This window comes from Rana temporaria, chromosome 3 (genome assembly GCF_905171775.1).
Source record: "Rana temporaria chromosome 3, aRanTem1.1, whole genome shotgun sequence".
Lineage (NCBI taxonomy): Eukaryota > Metazoa > Chordata > Amphibia > Anura > Ranidae > Rana > Rana temporaria.
The window spans coordinates 88632655-88651108 of NC_053491.1; the positions used below are offsets into that span (position 1 = coordinate 88632655).

General features: G+C 45.6%; 1 protein-coding gene across 1 annotated transcript in view; it reads left to right on the forward strand.

Moving 5' to 3' along the window:
- The first annotated feature begins 6355 nt into the window (after positions 1-6355).
- Positions 6356-18454, forward strand: part of RBPMS2 (RNA binding protein, mRNA processing factor 2) — a 44108-nt gene continuing 32009 nt past the window's right edge. Inside the window, exon 1 of the mRNA XM_040342894.1 lies at positions 6356-6641. Coding sequence (XP_040198828.1) covers positions 6588-6641 — 54 coding nt within the window. The 5' untranslated portion in view covers positions 6356-6587. The remainder of the gene's footprint in view (positions 6642-18454) is intronic.

An 18454-nucleotide genomic window follows, 5' to 3' on the forward strand; every position in this document is an offset into this window, starting at 1 on the left:
CGTAACCATGTCCGCGGGACCCGTGGACCCAATCGCCGCCGGTGTCCTGTGATCGGTCACAGGAGCTGAAGAATGGGGAGAATCCTCACAGTTATAGGTTTCTGGATTAGATGGTTCAGACTCAGAAGAACCACCTACTGGGGAATCTGGGTAGTCCCAGAGTTCCCAGAATTTTGGGAAATCCCTTCCCACAATGGCGTCATGTGGCAGTTTGGGAACTAAACCCACCTGGTGACACAAGTTACAGAGGGAGGTTTCAAAGGAAACCGTAGTCACCGGATATTCTCGAGTGTCCCCATGTACACAAACTACAGCCATTTTCCTAGGATGTAAGGTTTTTCCCACCACTAGATCACTTTTCACTAAGGTGACCAGGCTACCTGAATCCAACAATACCACAACATTTTTACCATCTAAGCACATTCTATATAAAGGTTTCTCATTTCCCTTTACTGCAGTGCATGTGGTTGCAAAAAGGGACTGTCATCTCTCTGTCAGATAGTCACACTGCATGGGTTCATCACCCGCTGGGCAAACCGCTGCTACATGTCCCTCTTCCCGGCAACGGTAACAAATCAACCTTCTGGTCCTCTCCTGTGGGATGGGTCTTCCAGCCGCTCTCGCCAAACATTAGCAGTAGTCCCGATAATTCCTCTAGCTGCTCCTTGGACCCTCTCTCCACCCCCATCCCTTGATGCAGTCTTACCTATAGGTGGGGAGGGTCTGGTCTTGGGGTGAAAAGTCTGTGCGTCTCTGATAGAAGAGGACAAATTCTCCGTTGTTAGGTACCTTTCGACCAGGTCTACAAGTTTGTCTGCGGTTTCCAGACCACCATGGTTCACCCATTTCTGCAGGGTGTTAGGAAGAGACCTAAGAAATTTGTCCATGACCACTCGCTCCAAGATTTTTGGTTAGGACAGAGTTTCTGGCTGCAGCCATTTCCTAGCCAAATGGATGAGGTCATACATCTGCGACCGAGGTGGCTTCCTCTGCTGATAACTCCAATTGTGGACCCGCTGAGCACGGACATCCAGGGTTACACCGAAACGTGCCAATATTTCCAATTTTAACCGATCATAGTTTTTTGTATCTGCAAGCTCCAAATCAAAATATGCCTTTTGGGCTTCTCCAGATAATAGGGGGGGCACTAGTCCAGCCCACTGTTCTTTAGGCCAACTCTCTCTTTCCTCTGCTCTCTCAAACGTGGTCAGAAACATCTCAGGGTCCTTATCTGCAGTCATCTTTGGCAATAAGTGTCGTACCTGAAAAGTCGGTATGTTACTGGCCTGACTCCCAGCCTCGGTCTGCTGTCTCTGAAGCTGTTTCACGATGGCCTCCATTTGCTGCTGGTGTCTCTGTTCCAAGCCTGCAATGCTCTCTCAGTGAGCTGCAAGGCTCTGTTGGTGAACCTGTTGTTGAACTGCCATGCTCTCTTGGTGAGCCTGTTGTTGAGCTGCGTGACCCTGTTGTTGAGCTGCCTGAACCTGTTGTTGAGCTGCCATGCTCTCTTGGTGAGCCTGTTGTTGAGCTGCGTGAGCCTGTTGTTGAGCTGCAAGGCTCCGCTGCAAACCTGCATTCGTCTGCTGTTGATTTGCATTTGCTATAGCCAGCTGTTTCAGTATCTCCTCCATTTTGGGTTTACTTTAATTGCCCGCATTCTCCACCATATGTAAGGGGTTAGCTCGGTAGCGGGGTGTGTGACCCCTTGGATGGGTTCACTACACACTGAATTTATACAGACAGGCAGTCGAAGATGGTTGAAAACAAAGATTTTGGTTTATTCTTCCATCTTGCTGGAAACAAGTGCAATCATCCAAACAGCATAAACAAAATCAAACATAAAATAAAGCCTGGCCACTTGGGGCGTCTATCTTCACCACACAGTAACCTATCTAGGGAGTCTGGCACAGCCTAGTGCTGGGCAGACACTGCTGGTCATACAGCAGAAAAACAATAGTCTTTTGATTTTTATCACACAGAAAAATCAATCACCTTCTCACCTCCTCAGAAGACTTTCAGCTACTGCTCTCCTTCACTCGGAAAGCCTCAGGATGCAGCAATTCAGTGGTAATCCTCTGGATTACTTATAGAGGCCTTAATTGCCTCATTCTGAACAGCTGAAGTTTTCCAACGCCCTTAGACCTTTTCTGGCTACTTTTGCAGCCGACGCCTAATAACAATTGGTGTATTGTCTAAACAAGGCAGAAATGTGTGTCCCGTCTGTGACAACACCCACAGATTTACCTGACTTCCTGTCACAGTATGTATGTCAGTGTGTGTGTGTATTTCAGTGTGTGTGTGTGTATGTCAGTGTGTGTATGTATGTCAGTGTGTGTATGTCTGTCAGTATGTGTATGTATGTCAGTGTGTGTATGTCTGTCAGTATGTGTATGTATGTCAGTGTGTGTGTGTGTATGCATGTCAGTGTGGGTATGTATGTCAGTGTGTGTGTGTGTACGTCAGTGTGTGTATGTATGTCAGTACATACACACACTGACATACACATACTGACATACATACACACACACTGACATGTCTTGAGTTCTATGGTACAGGTCAGTCTAAGGTTCCATGGTCCCGGTCAACCTTAAGGTCTATGGTGCCAGCCACTCTTAGTTTTTTTTTTATACAAGCTGGCTTCTTATTCTATGTTATCAGCTGGTCTTAGAAACAATTTGTTCTTCCCTAGGGTGGCACAGTACTTGTAATATCCTGATGTTCTCTGTTTTGCCAGGTGTAGACCAAGGCTAGTCGCATACAGTACACCAGGGGTGCCCAACCAGTGGCCCGGGGGCCACATGTGGCCCGGCGGAGCCCTCTGGTGTGGCCCACAACCTCCTGCTCTGGAATGTATGGTTGGCAAGCCCAGATTGCAGGATGCCGACCTGCCATCCCAGAGCATCAGTGTTGCGAATGAAGCTGGCGGTAGAGGAAGCAAGCGGCTTTTCATAAAGTACACCACACCTGCAGGATATAATAGACGTCTATGGCAAAGTGCAGCTAACCAGTGGGAAAACCACAGGTACAACAATGTGCCACACCCACAGTGTGGGTAGACCGCAGACCATCAGTGTAAAAGCAGCCTTAGGCTCCTTTCAAACGATTGGTCTGACCCAATCGGACCCTCCATTCACCTCTATGGAGCAAGAGAAGTAAACAGACTTGTGTCCGTTTACACCTGCCAGAGGGCCCATAGAGTAGTTGGGCTGTGTCTGCTTTGCATATGCAGACTAGACACAGCCCTGTCATCTACCCACTCCGTTCATTGTGGCCCACGACTGGTTACTACATTGCTTAAGTGGCTCTCAGCCTTCAAAAGTTTGGGCGCCCCTGCAGTACACATTGCATTGTCTAAGTACCTTTAATCTTGCAGGAGAAGGGAAGCCTTTGATGGAAGCTACCGTTTCAGCAACCCACAACTTAACTGCTACAAATCCTAGATCCATGGTTGACCTTCCAACCATCCAGTGGCCAAAGCTCCCTTTCCCTCCTCGTCGCACCCATAGGGACTCACCTTCCTGGCAGGGTCCTGTGTGTTTCACCTTCAGCTCTGTCCTCAGCCTGGTCCTGGCAGCCTCCTGAAAGCGGCAGATGTTTTTGCAGGTCCTGCGGTCGGTGCCGCACACGCTCTCCTAGCTGGGGCAGACGCACTGGGGTTCCTCGCTTTGCCCAACTTTTACTTGGCATCTCAGTTCCTCTCCACAGGTCCCAAAATGATGCTCCATCCAGGGCAGGTCACACATCTGCCCCTCCACATTGGCGCACCCCCAGCAGCAGCCACAGCGATCCTTCACACCCCCTGGGTGTACAATGCCGCGACGGCATTGTAATTCCCACCTTCTGGAGCTCTGCAGCGCCTATGATGGACTTCACACTTCCCGCGGTCCCGGCATTGGACCAGTGGGCCAGTGGGACGTCCATCACAGGCGTTGTGCAGGCTCTAGAAGGTGGGACCTGCTGCTATGGCACTTGGCTGCACTCGGCCACATTCGGCGGTGCTCGGGATCAGATCGGTCCCGGCGCTCGCCGCTCGTTCGGGGCTAATAATGGAAACCTGCAGTCATGAGACTCTGGCTTTTCGGGGTCACATTCGGGGCTTCAGCCCCCCCTAGCCCCCGCCCCTGGGTGTGGGGACTGTGTTAGTTAAAAGAGGCCAGAGATGTGGGGGTTGTGTAAGTTAAAGGAGGCCAGAGATGTGGGGGTTGTGTAAGTTAAAGGAGGCCAGAGGTGTGGGGGTTGTGTAAGTTGAAGGAGGCCAGAGGTGCGGGGGCTGTGTATTGCTATCTTCATTTATTAGCAGGTGAATGCAGCCCTCCATTCATTCACATACACTGAATCCAGCCCTTAAAGGAGATGTAAAGGCAGAAGTTTTTTTATCTTAATGCATTTTATACATTAAGATAAGCTTAAGTGCCGGTGGACTGACCGGCAGACAGCGAGGGGGGGGGGTTTAAGTTGCCATGGAGGGGGGGTTTGGTTGTTTGCCGCCCCCCTCAAATAAAAAACACCAGTCGTTACTGGTAGCTCCGCAACAGCTGGAGGGCTTCCAGTTTGACACCCCTGATCTACTGTATCCCAACAATCACCCAAAATTAAACTGGAGAATTTCCCCTGCAGTGCCCCCTAATGGCAGGAATGCATATTTCTCTTGTTTTTGAACTGCATTGAGAAGTACAGTGTTACTAGAACTGTATTCCAGGACTTGCTTGTCTTCAGCTGAGAGAATTTGCAAAAATGTAAGACTTTACATAACTTCTCAGAAATGTTTCATCGTGTTTTTTCACCTTAATGCATCCTATGCATTAAGGTGAAAAAACACCTTGCACTCTCCGGCCCCCCCGTGCCCCCATTTTACTTACCTGAGCCCCGAATCTCCGTAGGCGCGATCCTGCGTTGTTCTCTCCATGGCTGATCGCCTCCTCATTGGATAGATTGATAGCAGCGCAGCCATTGGCTCCTGCTGCTATCAATCAAATTCAGTGACGCGGCCGTTGGGGGGCAGGGCCAAATCATAAACTCAGCGGCTATGCCCACGGAGTGTATAACACGGGAGCGCATCCGCAAGGTAACCCCCTCGGGAGAGAGCTTCCCAGAGGGGGTTAGCTCTTGCGGGGAGGAGCCAAGACAGCCGCCGTGGGACCCCAGAAGAGGACGTTCGGGGTCACTCCACATGCTCGGAATCATTGAACTTATTTTTTCTCGGCTTGTCGTAGTGTTGTACGTGACCACGTTCTTGACGTTCGGAATTTCCGACATTTGTGTGACTGTGTGTATGCAAGACAAGTTTGAGCAAACAATCCGTCAGAAACGTCGGAATGTCCGATCGTGTGATCTGTCAGTGCTGTGTAATGTAGTGCAGGGATCTGACAGTGCTGTGTAATGTAGTGTAGGGATCTCTCTGTCAGTGTAGGGATCTGTCAGTGCTGTGTATGGATCTCTCTGTCAGTGCTGTGTAATGTAGTGTAGGGATCTCTCTGTCAGTGCTGTGTAATGTAGTGTTGGGATCTATCAGTGCTGTGTTGGGATCTGTCAGTGCTGTGTATTGTAGTGTAGGGATCTCTCAGTGCTGTGTAATGTAGTATAGTATAGGGATCTGACAGTGCTGTGTAATGTAGTGTAGGGATCTGTCAGTGTTGTGTATTGTAGTGTAGGGATCTCTCTGTCAGTACTGTGTAATGTAGTGTTGGGATCTATCAGTGCTTTGTTGGGATCTGTCAGTGCTGTGTAATGTAGTGTAGTGTAGTGTAGGGATCTCTCTGTCAGTGCTGTTTAATGTAGTGTAGGGATCTCTCTGTCAGTGCTGTGTTGGGATCTGTCAGTGCTGTGTAATGTAGTGTAGGGATCTCTCTGTCAGTGCTGTGTTGGGATCTGTCAGTGCTGTGTAATGTAGTGTAGGGATCTCTCTGTCAGTGCTGTGTTGGGATCTGTCAGTGCTGTGTATTGTAGTGCAGGGATCTCTCTGTCAGTGCTGTGTAATGTAGTGTTGGGATCTATTAGTGTTGTGTTGGGATCTATCAGTGCTGTGTAATGTAGTGTAGGGATCTCTCTGTCAGTGCTGTGTTGGGATCTGTCAGTGCTGTGTATTGTAGTGTAGGGATCTCTCTGTCAGTGCTGTACAGTCCTCTGTATCTCTAAGATCTCAGAGTTGCTCAGAGTTGAAGTTTGGGAAGTTTGTTGTATTTGTTGTTAGAATGTTGGATCAGCTGGTCGGCGGAGGACACACTGTGATTGGCTGATTATTCTCCCGTGGAGGAGGACACCCAGCTGATCCATCACAGGACTCGGCCCCGCCCCTCCTCCCGAAGTTTAATTGATGAACCCCCCTCCTCCTCCCCTCCAATGAAGAGTTGCCCTCCGTAGGTCAAGCCGGTATAAAGCTCCTTCCTCCCGCCCTCCTCTTCTGCACTCTCCCCCCTCAGCACTCACAGACCCCGCTGCACTTCACCCCGCACAGACTGCACCTCACCGCTCCATCCCGCACCAGACTTGCAGCACCGGGGACGAGGAGACACTTTCTGTACCGGCAGAGGAGCCAAACACCCGCCACCGTGGACTCTGCTGAGGACTCCGCCGCTGGTTTATACACCATGACTACCCTGAAGACAGACAGCGAGCACAACAATAATAACCTGGAAGAAGAGGTGAGTGTCAGCTCCTGTGCCCAGACACCTCCCCCACCCTGACCTCACTGGAGGAGCCCCCTAGGGTCTGGGCTCAGCTCTCACCTTTTTATCTATTATACAGAAAGTATTTCTATTACCACTTTCAGTGTTTTTTATTCTCAAAATAGTTTTCCTAACAATCTGATAACTTTAGTATAATGGTGGAGTGGCCAGGAGTGCTGTCCGTAAATCGCCCTTGCTGACTGATTGTACTCACTACAATTACACCATGGGGGTCACCATGTACACACTTCAACTTCAATCAATGGAACTGGTCCTTTATGTAGTATAGGAGTCTATGGAACTGGTCCCCCTATGTAGTATAGGAGTCTAATGGAACTGGTCCCCCTATGTAGTATAGGAGTCTAATGGAACTGGTCCCCCTATGTAGTATAGGAGTCTAATGGGACTGGTCCCCCTATGTAGTATAGGAGTCTAATGGGACTGGTCCCCCTATGTAGTATAGGAGTCTATGGGACTGGTCCCCCTATGTAGTATAGGAGTCTATGGGACTGGTCCCCCTATGTAGTATAGGAGTCTATGGGACTGGTCCCCCTATGTAGTATAGGAGTCTATGGGACTGGTCCCCCTATGTAGTATAGGAGTCTATGGGACTGGTCCCCCTATGTAGTATAGGAGTCTATGGGACTGGTCCCCCTATGTAGTATAGGAGTCTATGGGACTGGTCCCCCTATGTAGTATAGGAGTCTATGGGACTGGTCCCCCTATGTAGTATAGGAGTCTATGGGACTGGTCCCCCTATGTAGTATAGGAGTCTTTGGTACTGGTCCCCTATGTAGTATAGGAGTCTATGGAACTGGATATATATATATATATATATATATATATATATATATATATATATATATATATATATATATATATATATATATATATAATTAGGAGTCTATGGAACTGGTCCTTTATGTAGTATAGGAGGCTATGGAACTGGTCCCCCTATGTAGTATAGGAGTCTATGGAACTGGTCCCCCTTTATATAGTATAGGAGTCTATGGAACCGGTCCCCCTTTATATAGTATAGGAGTCTATGGAACTGGTCCCCCTTATATAGTATAGGAGTCTATGGAACCGGTCCCCCCTTATATAGTATAGGAGTCTATGGAACCAGTCCCCCTTGGTAGCATAGGAGTCTATGGAACTGGTCCCATATACTACAATGCATGTCACTTTAAATCTCCCTAGGTCTTAAGATTGTATATGACCATCCTAATGGTGGCCATGCACTATACAATCTGATTGTACAACTTAAGTTTTGGTTCACACCTGTTGTGTGGTATGTCTATTGGCTTGGCAGCCTATTTGCTTACATGGGCTGCTGTACCTGCATCCCTGACCATCCCCCACTTTTTTATGGATGCATGGTGCTCTGGCATGGTCCCCGCACACCTGAAAATGTGCTGTTTTTCCAGAGAACAAACAATTGATGTCGTCCCACTCGTGATAACGAGCAGTGCGTCTTGGCTGCAGGTGCCGCAACACTTACCACCAGCTATGTAGTGAGGTCCTGCCAGCATTCGAACAAACTGAAGATTGCTGATGGGTGTCCTCCTGTTGCATAGTTTTGGTAGCTCTAATGCCGCGTACATGATAATTTTTCGGCATGAAAAGTGTTTTTCAAAAATGTCATTTAAAATGATCGTGTGTGGGCTTCACATTTTTCAGGTTCTGAAAAACGACAAAAAAAAACATGCTGCATTTTTTTAACGTCGTTTTAAACTATGTCGTTTTTTCGGGTTGTAAAAAATGATCGTGTGTGCTAAAACAACGGAAAAAACCTGCACATGCTCAGAAGCAAGTTAAGGGAGCGCTCGTTCTGGTAAAACTAGCATTCATAATGGAGTAAGCGCATTCATCACGCTAGAACAGACAAAGCGCAAATCGTCTTTTACTAACAAGGAATCGGCTAAAAGCAACCCAAAGGCGAATGGAACTTCCTTTTTATAGTGTCGTACGTCACCGCGCTTTGCTAGATCATTTTTTTAAAAACGATGGTGTGTGGGCAATGTCGTTTTATTGATGAAGTTGGGAAAACTTCGTTTTTTTTCGACATGCTGAAAAATGATCGTGTACGCGGCATCAGGGCCAGTTCACACCAGATGCACTTCCATACAGTTTTGTGTGCATTTTTTGTGTTCCGTGTATTCCAATGGCTCTAGGTCACACCATGCAGTCAGTTTGCGGTGCAGAAACTGATCAGAAACTGACTGCATGGTGTGAACTAGAGCCATTGGAATACATGGAAAACACTGCGCATGCATTCTGTGCAGAAAAAAAGCACCCGGAACTGCGTCTGGTGTGAACTGGCCCTAAAGGAAATTGTACAATCCAACTTTTAGATTTATCAAAACTTTCTAATATGACGAGCTACCTAATCTACCCACTCAAACTGTAGCCAATCGGGCAGATCTAGTAGCCGTAAAACTAAGGGAGATTGTAATGTGTATGGTGAGCTTTAGCCCTGGTTCATACCAGTGTGGTTTTTGAAGCTGTGACATCAAAGCGGTCTGCTTTCTTGTGCATGATTTTTCTGTTATCTGCAACTTTGTTTAACAGATTTAAATCCAAGTTGTACAAATAATGCAGGAACCCTTTTCAAACTTTCTGCGACTTGAGTTGCAGCAATTTAAATGGCTCCATTGCCACAAATTTGGTGCAACTTTGAGCGGTCAAGTTGCACTGGTGTGAACCAGGGCTAAGGGTCTTTATAAATGTTACAACCTTTGTACAGCTGTATTTAGGTTTATTGAAACTTTAACTTGAGAATCTACCTGAATTATCCAAGTGTTATATAATCGGCCAGGTCTTGCTGTAAAGCTGGGCACAGGTCAAAATTCCAGCCGCATTTCATTCTGTGTGGGCAGCCTGTCAGATTTCTCCCAAACCATTAGTGCCGCTGGGTACAGCGTCCCTCTGCTGGCAGAACAGTTGCACTGTGGGAGCGATTCCTCCATCTCTGACTGCGTTGGGAGAATTGCGCATATTTTCCTTCCACTGAGGGTGGAAAATTGCATAATCTATGACCTGCCTTATGTGGTGAGATATGGATCTACCAGGCACTGGTGGAAAGGCCTGCCTAAAATTGTTTAACAAACACTGGGTCCTCATAGCTTTGATAAAGCTGATTTTATAGACATTGGGTTTGATTCTCTGAAGACTGGAGGGTTCCCCCCCAAGCTTAAGCTGAAGTTGACTACCATTCATGTATGCACCAGATTTTATTTATTTTTTGCACTCCAATCCCGGATGTGTTTCTGTGTACATGTGTTTGATGCATTCCAGTGTTTTTGATGTGGTTCCATTTTTTTTTTAATATATACTAGGGTACAGTCCAGGAATAATGCAGCATGGGTTTTTTTCTGTAACTGACCACTGGTGTGACCTATGCCATTGGAAACCATACAATTTACTTTCTACATGTCTATTGACGCAGTACAATTCAGATTGCATGTGGTGTCTACTAGCCCTTAGTAAATCAACCCCATTATTGCATGCCTGGTGACCCACAGTGATCTGGCCCAGCAACACTCGGTCCGGGAAGGATGGATGGGGGACTGTTAGATTGGCGCACAGAAAAAGTGCAGATCCTTGCATTAAAACAGGGGTGCCCAACCTTTTTGAAGGGTGAGGGTCACTTAAGCGATTTGGTAACCGGTCTCAAGCCACAATGGGCAGAGCAGGTGGATGGCAGCCCACTCTACACTATAGAACTCTACTTTTTTATTTATTTTTTTATTTTTTAAGTAATATAAACTTGCCTATATTCTATTCCATCCCAAAGGGGAGGTCGCTGGCCACATCAGAGGGCTTGGCAGGGCCACTGGTTGGGCACCCCTGCATTAAAAGATGAATATCATTTAATGCTGCCTTATGGTGGCAACTGAAGAAACTTTAGTCAATAAGTGAGAGTTGCCATGTGTTGGTGTTTACACTTTGTGTTTGTATTCTTTCTCTGTTACTCCCCTGTGTTGTGCTGATATAAGAACTTCCCCCTGTGTTTCTAATAAATGTGTTGCTGTTTAGCACCTGCAATTCCTTGTCTGTCACTGTGGATGTAAACAGAACTCTGAGCCGTCTTCTATGAACCTTTTAATCCATTTATAATTCTTGTATAGTTGTATCGGTTTCATTAATATGGAGGGCTGCTTGTCTTATAACCAGGGCCATCCTATTGGTTTTCTTACAAATAGAGCCTTCTTTTGGTGGTATTTGCTAACTCTGCAGTTTTTGCACTATAAACAAGAGAGAAGTTTGAAAACGCTTTTTTACTGTAATTATCCCAACTTTAAAAAAAAAAAATCCTCAGTTTAGGCAGATATGTATTCTACATATTTTTGGTAAAAATCGCAATAAGCGTATTGATTTGCGCAAGATTTATAGCATCTACAAAATAGGTGTGTGGGTTTTTTTTTTTTTTTATAGTAATGGTGGCAATCTGAGATTTTTTATCATGACTGACATTGCGGTAGACTTTTTTTTTACACTATTTTGGGGACCATTCACATTTATACAGCGATCAGTGTTATAAAATGCACGGATTCCTATATAAATGACTTGACAGGGAAGGAGTTGACACTAGAGGGTGATCAAGGGGTTAAATGTATTTCCTAGGGAGTGATTTTAACTGTGGGGGGGAGAATCGCAAGAAAAACGATCCATGTGCTTCCAGTACGGAGTAAAACTGATTGGTCTTTCACCTGACAGGACGTGGATCTGTTTGCGCACACACATCCAGGTCCCTGGCTCTGTTGCTGGACATCGTGGCCACCGGGCATGCACACCAGCTCCCCAGGAAGTCATGTGACGGCTGCCCAGGATGGGAGATCCCTCCTGCGGATGTCATATGGCTATGGGTGGGTAGGGAAGTGGTTAAGATGCCGCAAAGCACGGTCCAATTTTTCAATATGTTAGAACTTTTTTTCACATGTTCACAGCTCTTGCAATGACCCATTCTATTAAACGGCAATCCAACCTCTTCCTCAAAGCTCTCCTACGTCTTTTGCAATGACCATACTTGCTGGAAAAACGTTCAAGAGTTTTGTGTATTATGGGGTTGATTCTCTAAAACTGAAGAGTGTAAAGTCTGATGTGTAAAGTCTGATCTGGATAGACCAATCGGCTTCAAGGTTTTAGCCCCCCCATTCACACATGCGTGACTTGACAGTTCCAAATTGCATGTTGTACCCAATTGGCAATGGAGCCGTTCAAATTGGTGTGACACTGACATTGGTACTGCACCAATTTTAAACAAAGGGTTCCTACACCATTTGTGATTTCAGGTGTGACTTGCATAATCTGTGCATAAAGCATTGCAGATGTCAGGCAAGTAGCCCCTGAAATCGTACTGACCTGCTACTTTGCCATTGTGCTACTTCATTTGATTTCAAAGTGGCATTCAGTGTGGAGCAGGGCTAATTGTTAAAGCTTTACTGAACAAGCTGAAGTTAGAAGCTGGCTACCAAGCACAGCTGTACCATATTTTGCACTCCAGTTTTAGTAAATCAATCCTTGTGTGTATTATGTGATCACATCTTACCCCAACCACGTTTTCAACTAACTACAAGACTAGCAAATCCTTCTTTTTAAGCCGACCATACAGTGACCAGTAGATTTGCACAAATTCTCAGTATGTAATTTGACAAATGTCATTGAGAATTCCCTCACAATTAAGTTTGCTTTTTAACATTTAGTTCTGGAGCAAATTGACATTACAGAATGTAATCCATATACACTTAAGTTTTGTTCCTAGATATTTTCCATACAGCTTCACATTTTCTCATCACTGGTTGACAAATTAAAACTAGTTTGACCCTAATCTAACCTTCCTCAAAGCAAATGTAGTGTATGGCCAGCCACTAGTTGGCTGATCTTGCTGCAGTTTATTTACTAAAACTGGAGTGCAAAATCTGGTGTAGCTGTGCATGGTAGCCAATCGGCTTCTAACTTCAGCTTATTCAATTGAGCTTTGACAACCTGGTAGCTGATTGGTTTCTATGCAGAGCTGCATCAGATTGTGCAATCCAGTTTTGGCAGATCAACCACATCAAGCAACCCACAGGCTTTCTGCAGCTGCTGAAAATTGTTTGACATGTTGCTTTTCCATTGGTTTTGTATATACTTGACAGTTACAATTTTGGGCTTTTTTTTTTTTTTTTTTGGATAAATTACAATGTAACAAAGTAAATTGTTTTGCATAGCTTTTAATAGTGGTTGTGTGGTGGGTTTTTCATCTGTATGTAAATATTGCTTTTGACAATTGTTGCCCATATCTTGCACCTCCTTTTGATGCATGTATAATTTTTAGCAATTTTTTCCCTTTCTGGGTACTAGTAGCCCTTTCTGGAATATTTGTTCGGACAATCCCCATGACATCCAGGATGGTCTTGTGATGAGGCTCTAGCCCATGGGTGCTCAACCTGTGGCTCTCCAGCTGTTGCAAAACTACAATTCCCATCCTTTGGGAGACATGCTTGTACCTGTCAGCGGCTTGCAATGCCTCATGGGAATTGTAGTTCCGCAACAGCTGGAGAGCCACAGGTTGAGCACCCATGCTCTAGCCTTTTTTTGGGCTGTTTTTCCTTTAGGCAGTAAGTACATGGCGTTGGGTCTTCACTGTAAGCTGCATTTGTATGCACCCCCCCCATGCACTTGAACAGCATGAACGGGGCTCACAAATATTTATCTTGTACCCTATCTATACCTTACACTTGCTGTTTAAAATGCAACTCAATAGACCTGGTTTAAAGCAGCCCCACACTTTTAGAGATCTGATTTTTAGTTTTTGGTGGTTAATGAAAAGGTGTTTCTAGATGTCATTTCTACATGTCCACCTCATTTTGTCCTATACTAGTCTAGCACTTTTTTGATTGTAAGATTGAATGGAAGTATATTAAGGCACGGTAGAGTGACTTGAAAGATCTAGTACACATTTATTGCTTGATTGTGATCACTCAGCTGGAAACTATACATTTTAACACAAGGTCATAGCATCTGTCTGAGGATAGCTTACTGTATCTTTAAAGTGACATTAAGGCCCTTTTTTCAGATGGCGTGGAATCGGTCAGAGCCACCTGCTCAGCAGGGGGGTCTCTGCACTGGGCAGGTGGTTGACGGGTCTGTGTCCCCACGGACATGCAGCGGCTTGTTATCCTGGTCAAAATAACACAACCACTGTGCTGATATCTTTTTGATGGGGCAAAAAGTGGTTAAAGAGATGTAATTCAAAAGGTAGTGTAAAGAACCTTTTTATATGGGGGTCGTGTTTAGTACTCGCCAATACCTACTGCAATTTTTTTTTGTTTGTTGATTTGTACCACTGACAGATGAATTGTAAATTTTACAATGACTATTTATTTTAGTGTGAAACATACAAATATAATGAACAAAGTTAATTTAAATAATTAAATGTGGAAGGAGAATAAGGGGTTAAACGGTAACTATTGAACCACTTGAGGCCCTCTCCACATGTAGGACATCCCTCAAGTGCAAAATTGGGATGTGTCTGCACCACGGGAGCGGACAGGACGAGTCCTGTCTGATGGCCGACGGCACCCGTTAATCGTTCACTGGAGAGGCAGAGCGGCAGTCTGACTATGTAAACAAGACTGACTGCCATTCTGTCAGGAGCTAGCAGGCAAAAGGGTGTGAATGTGCCCCTGCCAAGGCACTTCAATGGCACTGCCCATTGATTTCATACACTGCTCATTAAGAGCTGCAAGATGCAGGATTTTTTTTTTTTAGCTGGCATGCAGCTATAATTGCCTCCCCAGGATGTGGTTGGTATATCTCGATTAAACAGCATGGTTTTTCCACTCATACAGTTCATTCTGCAACCCTGTTTTGTTCTGGGTTGTATGGTACAGTAGTTTGAAATATGCCATGCTTTCTGAAAATTGCCTGTTATCACATGTATATTCAGTTTCCTCTCCTGTGTGCAATACACTGCATTTTGTCAAATTGTTCCTTGAGCTAAATACTGTTCAAGTTTCTCTAGTACTTCATTTTTAGTGTCGTATACCCAGAGTGATGTCTATAAAAGTGAGTACCTTTCCTGGAGTCGCTTTTTCTATTGTCAGGACTTCTGTGTCCAAGTTATCTGACGTGTGAATGCAGTTTAAATGTTTACGTTTTTGTTTTCCTCGAGGGTATTAAAAACCTCCATTGAGGTTCAGCTGATACAGTTCACTAGTAGTTTTAGCCTTTGCAATAAAGAGACCCTTTTTTGTTATGACACTTTTTTTTTTGTTATGACACAACTACTATGTATACTTGCATATAAGCCGCGGTACCTAATTTTACCAAAAAACATATTGACTCAAGTATAAGCCAAGAATACAGCAGCTACTATAGGCAGAAGGGAGTCAACCATGTCCATTTGCATAATTCATTGTTTAAAACTCAGCCTCCTCCTGGTCCCTTCTGTGGTAGGCGTTTCTCAGCAGACATGGTTCCGCCTATCACAGATGTTCTCTTGTCCGAGGATAGAAAGGCATCTGTGATTGGCTGAACAGTGTCTTCTGGGATGGGTGAGGATGAAAGCATGTTCATGATAGGTGTTTCTCAACAGACTGAGTTCCACCTGTCACGGAAGGGACCAGGAGACCGCGAGTTTTAAACGATGGAAGCCCGCAGCCTCAATTTTTAGGTACACTGACTCGAGTATAAGCCGGGGGGGGGGGGCATTTTCAGCCCAAAAAAATGAAAATCTCGGCTTGTTCTTGCGTATATACAGTTATCTTGGAAGGTCACTACATTGCCTTCTGGGAATTTCTTGAAAACTTTCTGGTTAGTAAGGCCCCATTCACACCTCCGCGACAACGCCCGACACCAGACGCTCGTGCCGCTGGAGGGGAGAATTCCCATTGCTGTCTATGAGATGGTTCACATCTCATAAACGCCGTACGCCTAGAAAAAAAGTCCCGAAACCTTTTTTTCAGGCGGCATTGGCGTTCGGCCATACAAAGCAATGGGAAGGCTTTGTTAAAAAAAAAAAATTACACTCGTGGCGTATCTTGTCGCGGAGGTGTGAATGCAGCCTAAAAAAGCAAGGACATGGGTACTGGTGAATGTCATCTATCTGGTACTCTGAGAAATGTAGCTAAAGAACCATCTCCTATTCTGGTTCCATCATTGCCCCTTGGCTGTGGGCTTTTTCCTTCTGGTCAAGGTGAATAAAGACTTTTATTCTCTAAATGTGGCTTTTGAATGAACATGTCTGCAAAGATGCATTGTGACTTAGGGATCTATCTTCATCTGAAGGAAAATCTGTTTCTTCCTTCAGATTTTTGGCCTATTGTAGTTTGTTTTTTTGCATTCTAACTTTTTAGTCTGCAGTTTGCTTTTTAAATGACCTTGTTTCTTGCACACATTTGTGGTGTTGCTTGTTATTGGTTTTTATTTCGATTTCATTTTAAAAGCGGACTGTGACAAGCACTCTCACTAATGCTTTGTTTTACGCTTGTTCATCTACAAGCTTGCCCTTAACATTCCAATGTCCATCTGGGCATGCATCTAGTGTTGGCAAGTGCTTCATAACGTTCTGGTAAGCCACAGTAGTGTTCTTATTCCCCTATACCTCTCAGGTGTTCAACTATTTCCAAGGTGTACCTTATGTAATCCGCATATTTTAACCTTTCATCAGCCTGGTATAGCCTTCTAATCAAATCGTTTATTGCAGAGATTAGCTTTCATGCACCTTCTGTAATCCTTAAGCAGTTTCACGCTTGCATATATGTATGATTTGATCTATAGGCCATATAGAAATTGGTGTTGAACTGCTCCTGGCAACTCTTATCCTGGTGAGCTGTCACTGCTTTCAAGATGAGATTTAAAATTCACCCCCAGAATGAGGGGTAGCAAATCGAAGGGGTGCTTATTGTGATAACATGTGGGATTTCACAAGAGATTTTTGAGGGGATGCTTTAAAATGGGGAACACAGATGAAGATGCATGATGCAAGTTTTAACCAAAGCTGTACTGTCTGATTGTCCACACTCCAATGCCTGGCTGCCTAAGACATAAAGCCAAGTGGGGGGCCATAGCTAGAATTGGTTACTAGAATTGCCTTTAGCCCAGCATCTAGCAACCAGTGATTTCATAGGAACCTCTGTGCCTAGTAAATTTGCCCCCCCCTTCAGCATGGCAATGGCGCACATCTGAAGAGGGCTGTGACTGAGCAGCTGTTGGTCCACCTGCACTGCCCCCTGAGGTGTTGCAGCCTGTATACATGTTCTGCTCAGCATTGACCCTGTCCAGGCTGTTCTGCAACTGAGTTCCCATAGCTAAATGTAGGAGTGAATCATTCAAGCATTTAAGGTCAATTTAACATTCCTTTAAATGGTGTGCCAGATGCAGAAGCATTCCAAAAGTGTTCTAACAGTAAATTAAAATGTTCACCTCAATAATAGAATAAACGTACACAATGTGCCTGGATTTAGTATGCAGATCCCCTCCCTTTTACCCACTATTTTTGTAGCTTCAGGCAGGGTTGATCCTGGATAGGTGCATTGCATGGGGTGCGCTGAAGTGCAAGATAACCATGGTGCTGTGCTCTGGCCTGCGGAGGGTTAATGCCTGGGCACCGCATGGCCATGCAGCAGAGGGGACAGATCCATGGCTCTGTTGGGAAGGAGACTCCTTCCAGCAGCCAGAGCAAAACTTATTGCAATTAAATATTCTCACTGCACCAGAGCTAACCCCCACTGGAGTACTCAAAGCAGTCCCCACACAACTGGAGGTGGCACATCACTCTCTGGGAAGCAGTGGGTCCCCCAGGAAGAGGCCTTGTCAGGGCTGGATGGATTCCATGGGGATCCAGGGGTCCACCTGCAGGAAGACACAGCTACTATGCCAATGCTGCAGCTGGCTACCACCACCATAAGAGCCAGGCCCCCCCATTCCTGCTCCTCCATCAAGAATGGCCTTTATAGCCACCCACTGCCTCATCTACCTCCCTTCTGATTTTCAGTGCCATAAACAGTAAGGACTGCTCAGGCCTCTGCCAGTGTGCCAACCTTTGACAGCCCCTCCTTCCACCCTGCCTGTGCACAGCTTCAATACAGGGGGTTGGGAGGTCCCAGTCAGTGCCGATCCTCAGCCATGGTGGGCCAGGTGCTCCACACTCTGCACTGCCTGCTGATTGGCCTTTCTTCTGCCAGGAGCTCTACCCCCCCCCCCCCCCAGGAGTCCCAGGGGACCTACTGCTGCCTGATGGGGATAAGACCTCTGAGGTGGTAACTCGCACAGCCTTCTCTTCTAGGAGCTCTAAGTACAGCACTAAGTCACTGATAACAAGATAAAGACCATCAGTACTGAGATGGAGAGCACTAAAACAGCACTTTAAAGCGCTTAATGTATTCAATTTATTCATTTAATGTTTTAATAGGAAGAATAAATCCAAGCCTCATGTCTAGGTTTTGCCTAAGGCCTCAAAGCCTAGAGCCTCCTCTGCACACCACACAAGCTTTGGTCAAACAGAATACCAGTGGTGCTTTAACAATGTTCCCGCCTCCTAGACCAGCTCCTGTGAAATGGACAGAACACTGATCCAATGCAGTGAAATTTAATCGGTGTGATGTGCATCATGGGAGCCAGGAACCTGTTAGTGGCAGTCTGGGGAATTTCATAGTCAAGCTCTGTGACAGGAGATTGTTGCCACTGTGATCCAGGGGCACTGGCAGGCTGCATTGATCTTTTGTATAATTTCCAGTCTGACCATCTCCTGTATTTCTGGGGGCTCATTTTAACAGAAGCCCTCTGTTAATTAGACCCCCCCC